Consider the following 15,597-nt stretch of genomic DNA (forward strand, 5'->3'; position numbering starts at 1 on the left):
AGTGGTATTCATACAATTTTACAAGAACACAAAATAAAAATTATACAATATACATTCAATTTGTTATTTTTTATTAGTTTTCTTCAATGTCTTTATTTCTATTTATAATCGAATTTTCCAACCAAAAAAAAAATTGCCCTTTTAAACGAAAAAATGTGTATGGTATAAGATTATAAATGTTTCCTGCCGTTGAATTTTACCTGCCCCTATGACATGAATTTGCCCTTATTACACAGAACGTCAACATTTCAAATTTCTTTTAAAAACCTAAAATCAAAACGGTTTCTCCGAACTCGAGTTATATTTTTTATTTTATTTAAACGGAAAAACGTCCACAAATGCTGTTTAATGTGATTTTGTAAAAACGACGAGCGAGCGAAATTAGTTTAATAGGAAAATTGTCGTTTCACGAGTCATTAAACGTACGGCCCACGTGATGTCATCGAACACTAAATATAAACGAGGTTAATCGGGTCTTGTATCCTAAAATATACCGTTTTGAAATTTAAATAATTCAATATTTTTTTTACAATTTCTCGTAACATTTATCAAGAGATCTGGAGTATAATGACGTCACACTTCCTTTTGGCAAACCCTATGGTCGGTAGTTCCATGATATTGTAAAGACTACTCTAGCTACTTGTGAACCGTCGCTCGTACCATCCGAATGCAATCACCGTAGTATTGTCGGCTGAGAGAATGAAATTAATAAAAAAATTTACTTACCTAATTGTAAACTGTATGACCTTACGTGGCTATCCGGAGTATACAGTGTGATTCATTTAAGATAAAGCACTCGATATCGTTTTAAAAAAATGGAATTTTGTAGTATTTCATTTTGAAAACGTTTTTGTTTGCCACGTTATTTTACAATATTAAAAACAAATATTTACCCTTTTTAGTATTTTCCAGAGCTCTATCGACTTTTGAGACTTAAATGGTAACAAATTTCAATATTGTCAAATATTGTGAAATAACAAAAAACTTAAATGTATCCAAAAATATTCCCTATTATTGCAAACTAAATGATAACAGAACTTTTATGTACATACGGATAGCCATTTCAAAACGTCAAAGTTGTTTTTACAAAAAAAAAAATTCTTTTGTCTTGAGTACATAACATGAAAATAAAATACTATTTTGGTGGAATGCGAGACTGTTATTTATGACGAATAATAACATCATTTTACAAACGATTTTAAAACAATTAGTAAGTGTTAAGAAGAACGCTGGAAACCCTGACATTTTTACATTATTTATTAAACCCATAAAAGATGACTAATATTAAAAAAAACTAAAAAAAGACTTAACTTAAAATGTCCGGATTAAGCTACGTATATAAAATATAAAATATGTTTTATAAGATTAAAGAAAGATATATTTTTCTTTTTTGCACTACCTTTTCTAGTAAAATATATTAATTTAATAATGTTATACAAATTCCATAAAAAAAGCATTTGTAGGACTCGACATATTCAGATTTACATATTTTACATTAGTGACATTTTGTGTATAATATGAATGTGCCAAATTCTTGTTACGTGCACTTTGTATAGTGTGTATAATACCTAAGCGTTTTAGTATTTAAAAAAACATTTTTAACGTTATACCAGCGGGTGGTTTGTTTGTGAAAAAAATCGTTAACTATGTCTTTCGCTGAAGAAAACAAAATCTCAAAAAATAATTAGCTAACGGGACCGGACACCTGGCGTATGAATACATGCGGTGTTTTTAGATTGAATTTTGTGTCACGTGGAGCCAAAATCACTGCAATGGATATAAAAAATATTTTTATGTATTATTTTTCTCTTAAAAATTTGACTCTATTTTAAATGCCCAGAAATAAAAAAAAAATGTGTTTTTATCACTAACATATTCTAAAAGGTATATGAAAATATTAGTACTATTGTTTCGTTTGTAATCTTGAATAAAAGTAATAATTATTAAAAGAAATATAGTATAAAAGTTCAAAGATATATTATATATAAAAATATCACGATAAATATTATGTTTACAATGAACTTCATTAAAAACCATTATAAACCCATGTCTAGTGCGAACAAAACATATTTATATATATATTATTTATAATTATATAATTTTTTTTAAAGCCACAATAGCTTCAGTAGTTATTTAGTAGTCTGTTTTATAATTCACAGCCGTCCCTTTTTACTATTTTTAATGCAACGTTTAATATTTATACACAACATTTGTTTTAACTATCGCTGTCATCAGTCCAACTAAACTAATTAGCTATTGCGCTCTAATTTACATATTTTAAATATAATTTTTCTCTCTTTCCCTCTGTATTTATGTAACAACCATTATAATTACCGATATTTTATTGTATTTTTAATCGACCTCGGGAAAATCAGGTTCTTTATATGAATGTGGTTTTTGTTTTAAGTCAATTGATTCAAGATAATTTTTCAATAGTTTAACGGTTAAGTAAAATAAAACCCGGCATTAAAAAAGGAAATAATATTGTTTCGTATTGTCAATTTTTTCAGTTATACCACAATGCGGTTTTCTTGTATTGATTTATTGTGCGTTTGATTCATTTTTAATTTATACATTTTTTTTATTATTATTGAACAATTCGGATGTATGATGTATATGCTACGTTACTATATTGAAATCATGAAAAACGAACGGTGGAAAAAAAATAATATGCATTGTACAGCGCTCGAGGGATTACTAAATTACATCTGTATTATTATTATTATTTACAACTCCCGTTTTACATGCATGTTGTTTCAACTATACATAGTTTACTGGAATTAACGTTTTGTTGTATTGCCATATTAGAGAGAAACATTTTGTGCTTCGAGAAATACTATCATATATTTGCTCATATCGTAATCCGGTTTTAATGTAATAATAATAATAATAATAATAATGTACGACAAATTCGAACGGTACAATAATATTATACTTAATTCTCGTGTGTAATGCTATTGATGTCACTTCCAAGTGCTGTAGCCTGTACTTAATAAATGTATATATAAAATTTTATCCACATACACATTATTAACCAAACATATAAACTACATCCTACCTACCCGACACATATGCTAATTATGTAGATAATCGATGAATATATTTCACCGAACACTGTGTAAACATTTGTTAACATTTGTTTTTCTAATGACATAGTCTTGACGCAAAGCGCTGTTAATTCGTTTGTTGGCAAGGTCGTTATAATTATTATTTTAGCAATTCACCAACCGCCACATGGTTGTAAAATAATTATAAAAAGAATTCCGTTAACGTTTTAGACTAGTACGTGCATTTTTTGTTAATCAACGTTCTGGATTCGGAATTGCTCTGGAAAATGTATCGCTAAATAATAATTATATTATGTTGGGACAATCTATTTATTATAAAATTATAGATTTTCCACCCCTCGAGGTCGTTCAATATTAAATAAAAATGTTTAAAAAAAATATACGTTACACTACATGATTATTATACGAAAGCAAAATCAGAGCGCTATTTTATCGTGAACCATTCAATATTTCATTAGGTTTTAATTAATATCTGAATTTTTTTTCCATTGTGTTTTTATATAATGTGATTTCAATTTTCCTCAAATTGTTTATGTTCCTATCCTCCTCTCAAACTAATTATCTAATTATATCAACTATTGAAACTAAAACGGTAACGCATATATTTTATTTATTTTTTAAATTAAGAATATTTTACTAAAAATATTGACTGGTTGATAACTAGTTTTGAACAACTATGTTTAAAGCCATAAGAGTTTAAATGTTAGGACTTAGGATGGGAGGGGAAGTGCGCGCAGATAAAAATATCTTCTAAACTTGAAACTTCAATCAAATCAAAAATAGTTATCCAAAACTGGTTATTGATCAGTCAAAATGTTCAGTACGTTATTCTCAATTTAAAAAGCTAATGAAATATATGCGTTACCATTTAAGTTTCAAAAGTTGATATAAAAATTATTAGTATGGGATAGAGGAACATAAAAATTTGTGTAAAATCGAGATCAAATTATATTAAAACGGTGTGAAAAAAAATCAGTTAAAAACTAAAACCCACTGAAATATTGAGTGGTTCACGATAAAATGATCACCTTGTAGAGCCCTCCTTACGACCATCACCGTTTTCGATCAGCGGCAAACATTTTTTTTTTACATTTTAATTGTTTTACACAACCTATTTTTAATGAGCGACCAGAGTTTTTTTTTAAGTGTTACCAAACTAATTAATTATATCTTAACAAACGCAATTTTTCTCACGACGTGTAGAGGTTTTATTAAAATCGTTTAACGTTATTTTAATAATTATTCGCATCAAGGTTTTACCGTAAGCCTTTAAATCCGGGTCATGAACTGTAGGATTAAATTTCAACAAGAAAAAACGAATACAATTTAACCTCCCGGCAGTGACAAGTTTCCATTTAAATATTCAGACTTAAAAATAAACGATATTATTTTAAGTAGATAGCTTATAAAGCTATAGGAAATCATATAGCAGTATTTAATCAGACCCTTATACTACTTGCAAGTAATATCCCACAAGCGAGCAACTATGTTTTGATAAAATATAATAAATCAGGCAAATCGAGCTAGCTGTTTTTCCTTGAAATGATACGGCCCAGCCTCACATTGTAAAAAAGCAAAATGTTAAAAAAAAACTATCTTACACTTAGTCTAAAACCCTAACAACACGGAAAATTATAGTGAAAACAACTAAGACCCTGTTTGGGTTGTAAAGCTAAGAAAAAATGTCAAGTAATTCGAGTTTTTAAACAATCACTGGTCACAAACAGATATCATCTCCTAAAAATGGTAAAAATAAAAAATATCTGTGCAAATCAATAACTTCACCTTTTGGAGTACTTCCAGATAAAAATATTTTACCGCTACTCTTTGTAGTACACAGGGTCATTCTTTTACCATGAGCCACTCATTATCTCACTGAGTTTAGTTAATAATTGAATTTTTTTTTTGTTATATACGTATATATAATGCGATCTCAATTTTCCACAAATTATTATGTTTTTACGCCCCTCCTATACTAGTTTTTTTGATACCAACTTTCGAAACTTAAACTTCTACTAAAAATGTTGACTTTTTTATCAAATAACATTAACAATTTGTCGAGGTGTTCACCGATTTGAACGTAATATGTATATATAAATTGATAACATTGTAATGCGATTGAATAAAAAAAAAAGAGCAATGAAAAGTGAATACATATATGCATTATACATGGTGTAGAATACATGTACACGTAGTTGTTGAATTTTATCTCTTTATCATCATTTTTAAATTTACTATTTCCTCTAAACAGTAGGTAATCTCTTTGAACCGAAGTGCTATGACTTTAACCATTGAAGTTTTAATACCCATTATTTTATGAGCACGTTAGTATGAATGGTACTCAAGTTTGATACATTAAAAAAAAAAAAAAATACTAACACATTTCAGTACTTACTTTGAGTGTACGGCCTCAATTTAAATACCATAATATTAAGAAAAACCATACTGTTGTATTAGATTGTAGCGAATATTTTATAAAGAATAATTGATTGACATTATCGCCGTTTCCACCCCAAGAATAGTTTTATCTTTATATACCTATCTATATATACTCTGAATTAGCTACACGACGAGGCTAGGTACTAAATATTCATGACTCTCCTTTTTTATCTGTTACGTGAATAACGCCTCTCACTCGTCGCTTAAAAGTATAATGATGTTCTCCTCGACCGAAGAAAAAGAGAAAAAAAAATGCTCGTGACACTCAACCCGTGTCAATACTAAGACTACCGTGTTTTTCTTGAATAAAATCACAAAAAAAATACTACAATTATATGTACAATACATAATTACTTAATAAAACTGTAGCGACATGTGTTCGAAAAAAAAATAAACAAAATGTTTATTTACATGTGTTATTGACAACATTGTCTCTGCCAGTATTTTATAATAGGATGATATATCTTTCGTTAATTTAATTAAAAACGGATTTTTTGTCATTTCAAACATCAAAACTCCAATGATATTTTTTTTTAAACGAATTTTTTAAATTCCTTAAAAATATCACTAATACCCGTGTTTTTGTAGCCAACTCATATGATTTAAGTGTCACTTATACACTAAATTTAAAAATTCTGAATACAATTGTTCATTATCAAATGGCCACTCAGAAGTCCGCACATTTGATGCACCTAAATCCGCTCCAACCAATAATATATTATGCCATGCCATTTATACCCTAATTGTCGCTAGGCCTCTTTTGTCATGGCGTCATCGATGTTTTCACACTAAGGTGATATCTATTTTGGTAGAACTTTCGAGAACCATTTCTATTAAACATATTTTATCGTTTAGATTTAGCCAAACCTTCTGCGGTGCGGCGGCTCACACGCTTTCAATAAATTGGGTCTTAACGATAATCCTGTGGGCACAAAACGTAATTACACGGTTTACGAATTTAATCTTACAATTTTCGATGGCCTCGCCTTTCGGATTGCAAAGGAGGTCTCGAAACAACAATTTTTGTGTAATGTGCAACGTTCAATTTAGATCTATCAATATTGCAAAAATCTTCTAATTATATATTTTGAAAATTATTTTTTATATTAAAAAAAAATCTAGTTTTATATTGGTTAGTTGTAGGTTTAATTGGTAATTAGTTTCTATTAAAAATACCTGGAACGTTTAATAAAAATTCCTTAAAAATATCTTCAGAGTAGGCGTACACGCGTCCAGCCGAGTAAGCTGTCTGCTTATGACGCTATTACCAGTGTTTTATTTGCTCACGTCTGGGCAAACCACGGTAGCACTTGGGGTGACTGTGACCTTTAATCGATATTATGCCAGGCAAAAACTGTTGAAACTCAGCTTCACCTATTTTAAGTGTTTTCATGCTGAGTATACTCAAATAACAAACGAAAATTTGTACATAAATAATTATTATATCAATTCAATTTTATCTATGTTAAAGATAGCAATTTTACAGCGAGTACAACAGTAATTTAACAGAATAAAAACTAAATAGGAATTATGATATTTTCTCAACATTTTAATAAACGCATTTAAAAGAAATATACTAGTTTTTTTATATTAAGAATTTATCCGATTATATCTGAATGGCTTTCATACATCACACAATTCACTAACTACAATTGTTATCATTTTTTGCAGAATATTAACAAAAAAAATACATTTCCGTTAAAACTAATACCTTTTAAACTTTGCAGAAAAGCTCATATACGATAAAGTAATTACACTAATATTCAAGTTGGTAATTTTTATCCTAGGACATTTATCAGTGGGACAATTTAAAACGCTTACTATAATTTCATTATACTTATCTTGTTAAAGTTTACCAAACCGCCAAGCAAAAGTTACGGTTTTTAAAACTGCAGTTAATTTTTAGCACTTGTTTTAGTACCTTTCATTGCATCTAAAATGTATTCGTTATCTAACTACTTTTTTAGTTACATTGAACAAATCACTTTTTTGTTGTTTGAAAATACTTAGTTTAAAAATTAACAGTAAAGATAAACTTAACAAATACATAATCATACATATTAAAATCTAGATGTAGTACAGTTCAAAAATAAACTAATACAACTAACTAAACCAATAATTTCTTATTAACTATCAATTTTTTAAAACAAAATTGCAAATCTCTATGCTCCACCGGCGTTGTTATAAATTTTAGTTTTTTAAAGTTTTAATTTTTTTTTTTATTGGCCAATGTTGAATAAACTTTAAATCTTGCGCGGCTAAGTTAAATTATTGGTACATCGAAAAGAAAATCTGTAGTAAATATTAACGGTAAATATAAATAGTTTTCATACTATGTCTACAGTCTATGAGGATATAGAAGTAAATTTATTCACCAAGTAATATAGAATAAACAATATAAAAAAAAATTGAACATAATGAAAGAAATTCCTGCCACGACAGAGAATACTATATATTTTATTATTAAAAATACCTAAAGTGTTTTGCCTACAAGAATTTGTCTCTATGTAATTGTATTTATTTTCAAAAATGAAAGTAGGTATTTTAATTCTCAAATAGGAAATTTACAGTAAATTTTTTAATTAAAAAAAAATTAACGTTTCTGAAAACTTTCCACATGAAATCCCTAGCGCAAAGCATTTCCTCGTTTAGAAGTAGTCGAACTAAACGGCGAAGTTAGTGTAAACTTGTTCTGAGAATGCTAGGAAGCAAACTCCAATTAAGTAATAAAACGAGCAGTAAACTTTGCACAAAAGTTTTTCCATATTATCAAGCATCTGTTGCATCATAATTTAATGAGATAATTAATTCAATTATTTATATTAAATTAATTGGATTATCCGTATTACCTGCCTACATGATAACCAACTCGCTAAAAACCTTTAATAACAAATCAACCAAAATAATATCACCTCAATATACTGATATATACTGGTATTTATGAGCAAATAAATATTTTATGAACAGATCAGACTATGTCAAAAATCTGTACATTTTTGTATTCACACCATCAACACAAATAAAGTCCTGTATGTTATTATCAAATAAGATTGGAAGATTGTTTTCTTTATAGCGATTTTAATTTTAATTAAATATTACTATAAAATAGAAGCCATCTCTATTTTAAAACAATATTTTTTATTTAATGACGAGTATGGTCATAAAATATAATATTACATTATCTACCGGTACCATGTTTAGTGTCTAATAAAATTACTTCTTATTACATAGAGTAGCATATCTTATTTGAATTACTGTGCATTATTATGAGTGACTGCAGTATTTTTAGTTATAAAAAAATTTGATAAGTAAATAAATTTTATTAAAATTTATAGTGAGAAACGCTACCTTAATCACATTAAGTAAAACAAGGTGTAATTTAACTTTGTGCTTGTTTTAAAAATAATCATATTAGTATAATTATTATCACTCTGGGCTAGGTATGGTTTGTTACAATTTCTTTACAACAACCCAATTATTTCTTTCTAAATTAGCTTAGTAAATTTAACGAAGTCGCACTAAAATTGTTTCACCAAGTCATAGCTCTTTGTTAATAATTGGTTTATCTACTTCGAAAACGATTTATGTAGCAAATATTATAAAAAGGCCAGAAAAAACTTTAAGACAATATTTGAAACTCGTATCGTACTACACAACAATAGTTATACTGATATGTACTACACACATGGGTGGTGCGAAATTGCCTATAAAAAGCGCCGTACAAAATCAAAAATATGTGTCTTGATATGATATCATTATTAGCGTGAAAATACCTAAATAATGTAATAAAATTTTCCAGAGACTATTCTATTAATTATTGTTCTTTTTTAGCCGTTATTTAAATAAATATTATAGCTTGCTAATTAATTGTAATAATAATACAATGACAAAACAAATTAAGTAAAACAACTGGCGCTTACAGGAACAGAAAAAGAGTATTGACACCTTAGACGGTGTAAATGATTAAATGTCTTGGAAGACAGGGAAAACAAAAACTGTCAATTTGTATAAAAGGGAATACAAGATAACATAAATTGAGTAAAATACCAAATGGCTGGTTCATCAATATGTATTAAATAAGGACCTGATTTAAGACACGAGAATTACATTAGCAAGACAAGGCCATATTGTGTTCAAATCTAAGCGATTTGTCTTTTGATTAATGTTTACTCTTAAATGACATCATTAAGTTCATCATAGTATTTTTACAAATTAAGTTGTGTCTAAAGAAAACCGTTTATATTTGATATGTCACATGGAATTTATACCCTTTAAAATCTATTGTGTTTTTTCTTTTTAATTTAAAAATACAGAATACATCATTTTTTTTTAGTACATACCTACATGAATCTTACATAAAAATCTAGGAAGGAAAAACTTTTTTTTGGCAGTGTTTTTATGAGTTGTGACAATACAAAAATGATCTCTACTAAACCAAACGGATGAAAATATATGTTTAACCTTTCATTGTAAAACCATAATGCTTATAAATAAGATCCAAAATACCAAAAAAAAACTATAAATGCATTTTTGTCGTATAACTTAATTTACTGAGGTATATATTCACAACACACATATATTTTTATAGCGTACAACCATGGACCATGCAATAAACGTATAGTAGTAAAATAAGTAAGTATAAACTTTTATTACAGAGTCAAATTATACAAGTTTTCGAATAGCTCCTAAAGTAATAATTATCCTCGAACATTTTTATTAAAAACGTTGTACATACTCAAAATAAAAATGCCGTTTTCTAATAGTACTGGTTTAGATTGTTTTGAAACATGACAATGCCAAACAATTAAGGAGAATGGTAAACAAAATTGTTGTAGCTATTAACAAACGACCGAAGATAACCTTTAAGAGTATATATATATATTTTTTTTTTTTGTCTTCCTATTCTAAAACGTCAAAGTCGCAATATACCAGTTTTGTGAAAAACGTGTTTAAAAAATATAGCAATTGTAAATAATATTTATCAATGTATTAATATGTCATTCTATAGTAGTTTGCCATATGAGACCTTTGTATGAAAAAACATCACCCATTTTTATTTTATTAAAAGCGATGGATGAATAAATTAAAATGCAAATACCTACAAGAAAACAAGTATCTATAAAAAAAAAAAAAATAGTATACAAAAAGTAATAATGTTTGAAGTAATATTATACAATTATTATAGTAATAACAACCTAAAATTAATAATATTGATTGGCTGAAATATTTTCTAGAATAATATCTGATAGACTTTTAATCCTTAAATGATAATTTAATGATACTAAAAAAAAGATACTCGTGTTATTAAAAAAAAAAAGTTTAAGCCACATAAATTTTGTAAAATTGCAGACATAATAAATTATGTCGGAACAAAAAAACGAGGAGATACAGGGAACAAAACCCCATCGGTCAGTGTAAGGCAATTATCTTACCTCATCCCATGTTTCTAGGATTACCGCTACTTTTATTAATATATTTTTTTTAATTAAAAAAAAATTATGCACGCGTAAAACGTACGACTAATTTTAAAGATTTTCCACCAAAGTTTTTTAATCCAGCAAGACGTGGAGTATAATACTACAACGAGTTCATCGGCTCTGTGTATTTAGTACCAGCTATAAAACAATGATCGACCAAATGAATACAAGGTAATCCTGTATAATACAGGATTAGATATCATTTTTCTAATCAAAAACTATTTTATTATAATAGTAGAAGAGTATAAGGGCACGCAAACATGAAGCTACAATATGCATACAATCCAGTCTTTAGTAATAACTACAGCGATTATTTTTATAGCATAAAAGTAAAAGCCGGAAGGGTAATGTTTTTTATTAAGTATCATTTGGTGTACCATCCATTAAAACTAACAGTTTTTTAGTTCAAGTATTATTATCTTTTATTCAAAATATGCACTTTTATCAAACATATATTATTAATATATAATTTGTATATAAATTTGTCCAAACCCCAAAGAGGTGATTTGCTCACAAACACATATTTTACAGTTATATAGTTACAGTTATATATATATATATAAGTCAAATCCCAAATACGAACAAACTTTAAGAGCAACCCTCCGCAGAACTTTTAAAACTTACCCTGCATGTCTGTTACGATGAAAATTTTACATAAAATGTATAAATTTTACACTGGGTTTTCCATAAAAACGCTTAAAAACCCCAAAAAGGTGTGAAATTCACAGAAAAGTAGATAGAAATATGTGAAAACGACCTCAGAAATCAAAACAGTTGAAATAGTTATGTGTTATAAGATAATTTTCCGTTCTTTATGTAAATTTTTTTTAGCTATTTGGAAAAAACATTAGAAAAATTCTCAAATTTTTGTGCAACATGAGAAACCGAACTTTTAAGATTATAAACTCAAATTTAATAACTTTCTGGTGCTCGAAAAAAATTTATAATTTTTTCAGACGTCTGATATTATTTTACATCTGAAACTGATTTTTGGCGTTTTGGCTCATACACAGAGTTGTGCATTATTCGAATGAAATACATTATTCAAGAGAAAAATATTCAAATAACTTGCAAGTGCGGGTTTCAAGTCTTTTTAACTCAATTTCGTATAAATATAATACATATATGTATTATATTACATATAACATAGAAGTACAAATTCATGTTTATAATTATTTTAATTAATATTTAAAAATATATAGACACTTTTTTTACTAATATTTTTGTTAGAATACAATGATTTTGAGATCAGTCGGGCACACTCGAAGCGTATTGTCTGGATTGGCCCAGTTCGGCCTCTAGTTAAAATTTGTCTATTCGGTCCGGTTCGGTCTGGGTTATACTTGATAACTAGTCAATTTCAGTGGTCCGATCCGGTTTTGAACAAATTTTTTTTTTATCCCGGTCAGGTCTGGGTTCAATAACTTAATTATGGTCTGGGATTAGACGGACCGAGTTATTTACACAACTCTATGCATATATATATATATATAAATAAATTGCCCCTTTTTAATACATTTCGTTCCGTCTACATTGAAAAAAAATGAATTAAAATAATTAAATAATTCATACCTCTAAACTCCAATTTGAACAGTCTTTCGCCGTTATACTTGGGCACCTTACAACAATTAATCTTCACAATCACACGCATGGTCACGCACGAGACTAGCCACAGTGGCCGCGCTTCAACAACTAGAGGCGTTGAGGCAGCAGGACATAATACAGTCCTACAAGAGCGCCTCTTTCTGGCGCAACAAGCGTTAACTTGTTGATTCGCCTTGGACTCGACCCGTTCCCGTACCGCCATCTACTCTTAACACACTTAAGTACAAAGTATAGTGCACGAGAGTACGGCAGATGGCACGAACAAAACCCTTAACAGTATACCGTCTATAGGTAGCAGCACTTATATTGTACACACACAATCTGTAATGATATTGTATTACATTTTTTTGTTTCAAGGAGTCACATTTAGCTGTATCTTTCATATAATAGAGAAGCAACTCAAAAAAATTCGAAAAAAAAAATAGAAAACACTTAATAAATACTAGTATACGCATTAATTTACAAAATTCAATTACAAGACGATAATCTGAGCGCACAGCAGTATATTTTCATATAATATAATATATATTTTAGTATGTCTGGAAAATTATGACCCAGAGTAGGTATAGTTTTTGTTACTTTAAATGTCTGGTTACACGACGTTTTAAAATATTCAAGAAATAAGTACTAGGAACCGCTACAAATAGTAAATTCTATTTTTTTCGAGTATCGAATATAAAAATGTTTAGAGAATAGGGGCTGGTTATTTTATACTTGACCACCAAATATAATTTATTATTTCATATTAATATGATTAGCACAAAATCGAAAAATATGGATCATTTTTCTTTTGACAAAGTTTAATAGTTTGAAATTGAAGACGAGATGTATGCATTAATTAATAGCACTTCTATTATTACTCAGTTACTACAATAATTACTCTGTAGTCATGTAAAAATAGCCAATGTATATTAGTTGGTGACATTACGACAAAAGTTGTGGTTAAATCCAAATTTCAACTAAGAGAGAGTTATAAATTGTACAGTAATAGCACTGCCAAGTTAATATGAAATATAAACTTATATTATAATAATATCGAGATGAGAAATTATCCAATGAATACTGACAAGAGAAAAATGAAACTGTGAGAAAATTAAATTGTGAGCAGTTAGAGCTATAGTAGATAGCAGGACTAATGAAATAATATATTGTTGAGTAATCACTATACTTTTTAAATAGTTCTAGCGGACTATAATTTTGAGTGGAAAAATATGTAAAAATGTTAAGTGGTTTTTTCAATTTTGAGAAGGGGAGGGGTAAACTTTTTAAATGTTTGGCTCATTGAAGGTAATGTTTATGATTCATAGACTTACATAAAGAAATCGGTTAGGTTAGGAAAAATTAAAAAAGCATTATTGTGCAATCAATATTCAATACCTTCTCAGCTCCGCAACGAAGCTAAAAGAAAATATTGAAAATAAAAGCAAAACATTTCAACGAAGTACGGAGAAAATATATTGTGGACATTTAAAAACAGGTTATTTATTTTGTGTTAGATAATAAAAACCAATTACAAATTAAAAGGAAAACAAAAATATAAGTAACAAAAAAACAAGCAAATAAATTATTTGTTACCAATAACAACTTACAATGAGTAAATAAACGTTATTTTTATTTAATGTTACTCACTTTTAAAACTTTAAACTTATAGCAAAAATAGGGAGAAACCAGAGATATTTTCTACAACAGATAATTTTCCTTTTCCTCCATAATACACAAAACACAATTTAGAAAATAATTTCAATAACAAAACACTTCTCGACTACACTTCTAATCTAAAAATAACAACTCATTTAAAAATTAAAGGCTAAAGCGTTATTAATTCACATTATACTTTACAAAAATAATAATGTTGATAATTTATTGAAATTTATATAAAAGACTTCTGCATTACTCGCTGTCTTTACTTTTAAATATACATTACTCGACAGGTATTTTTTTAGAACTCAATGCAGTGTAAAGGCAGCCAGGAAATAATAATCAAAATAATTCAAATACCATATTGCGCAAAACTTAGGAATTTAATACAGAATTTGTTTTTTCACTTACTGAATGCATAAACGAAAAATACTTTAAACGTTTACATTTAAGCATAGAATAAAAGTAATATTATTATAAATTATCAATTGGTTAAAAAAATATTGTGAAAAAAAACATCTTGAAGGAAATACGTAAGACTATGAATATGTCAAATCCACCCCTCCCCTCACCTCCTCAAGATTAAACAGTACTTTCAAGATTAAATTTAGTCTAATAACAAATAAGATTTGATGGACATATCGACTTAAAATCGTTTAATAGAAATCCATATTAAAATACCTAGGAAAAAAGCTTGGAAATTAATTTACACTAAAATTGCTCTAAGACTTCATCGATCATATAAAATACTAAATCATATTAAATTAATTCTTTAGATAACGCATGATATCATCCATCTTATTCATCTTACCATCCATCTAATTCTTGTGTAGGTAGTTAACTTAATTTTTTTTCCACATTAAAACTATTTACACGATAATAACTAAAATATTTTCAATTACTTGATATACTTTGAACGATTGCTGTAGATCATAACAACTGTGTACCTTGTATTTATTCTTTTTTTTTTTATTATTTATTAGTATTACAAAAGCACACGCTGTGAACTGTCAAATTTATTTTGTGTTTAACGTTTTACAACATTTCAATTTTCAAATACTTTAAATTGTTATACAAGTATATTATACGTTTAACAAACGATATTGAAATCCGACCCAATTGCTAATTCATGCAACCGTTACGACTAAAGTCTTTGAAACTTCTTAAAACTTGAGCGAAAATACTTTGAGAATTTTTATTACAGCTCAATCTAATTGAAAATACCTTCACAAAAGTGAAACGATATTCGATTTTTAACTTACACAATATTTTCCTGACTAGGTGGATGTGTAAACTAAAGATTTAGAATTGTTTGAATGAACACTAAGATCGTGACACTAAAACGCCACAACCACTTAATCGGGCCCTTC

At 27.9% G+C, this 15,597-nt stretch overlaps 1 protein-coding gene across 3 annotated transcripts in view; it reads right to left on the reverse strand.

Annotated features, from left to right (window-relative positions):
* LOC126840681 (otoferlin-like) overlaps nucleotides 1–12,672 on the reverse strand; it is a 68,658-nt gene extending 55,986 nt beyond the window's left edge. For all 3 annotated transcript variants that reach the window (XM_050576574.1, XM_050576576.1, XM_050576575.1), the window contains exon 1: nucleotides 12,557–12,672. In XM_050576574.1, coding sequence (XP_050432531.1) covers nucleotides 12,557–12,635 — 79 coding nt within the window. In that variant the 5' untranslated portion in view covers nucleotides 12,636–12,672. The remainder of the gene's footprint in view (nucleotides 1–12,556) is intronic.
* Between the last annotated feature and the right edge of the window lie 2,925 nt (nucleotides 12,673–15,597).

The sequence above is a fragment of the Adelges cooleyi genome, unplaced genomic scaffold, assembly GCF_023614345.1.
Source record: "Adelges cooleyi isolate 19-005CV unplaced genomic scaffold, UGA_ACOO_1.1 ACOO_flye_CR_arks_rails_tigmint_CR_PRNA_376, whole genome shotgun sequence".
Classification (NCBI taxonomy): Eukaryota; Metazoa; Arthropoda; class Insecta; order Hemiptera; family Adelgidae; genus Adelges; species Adelges cooleyi.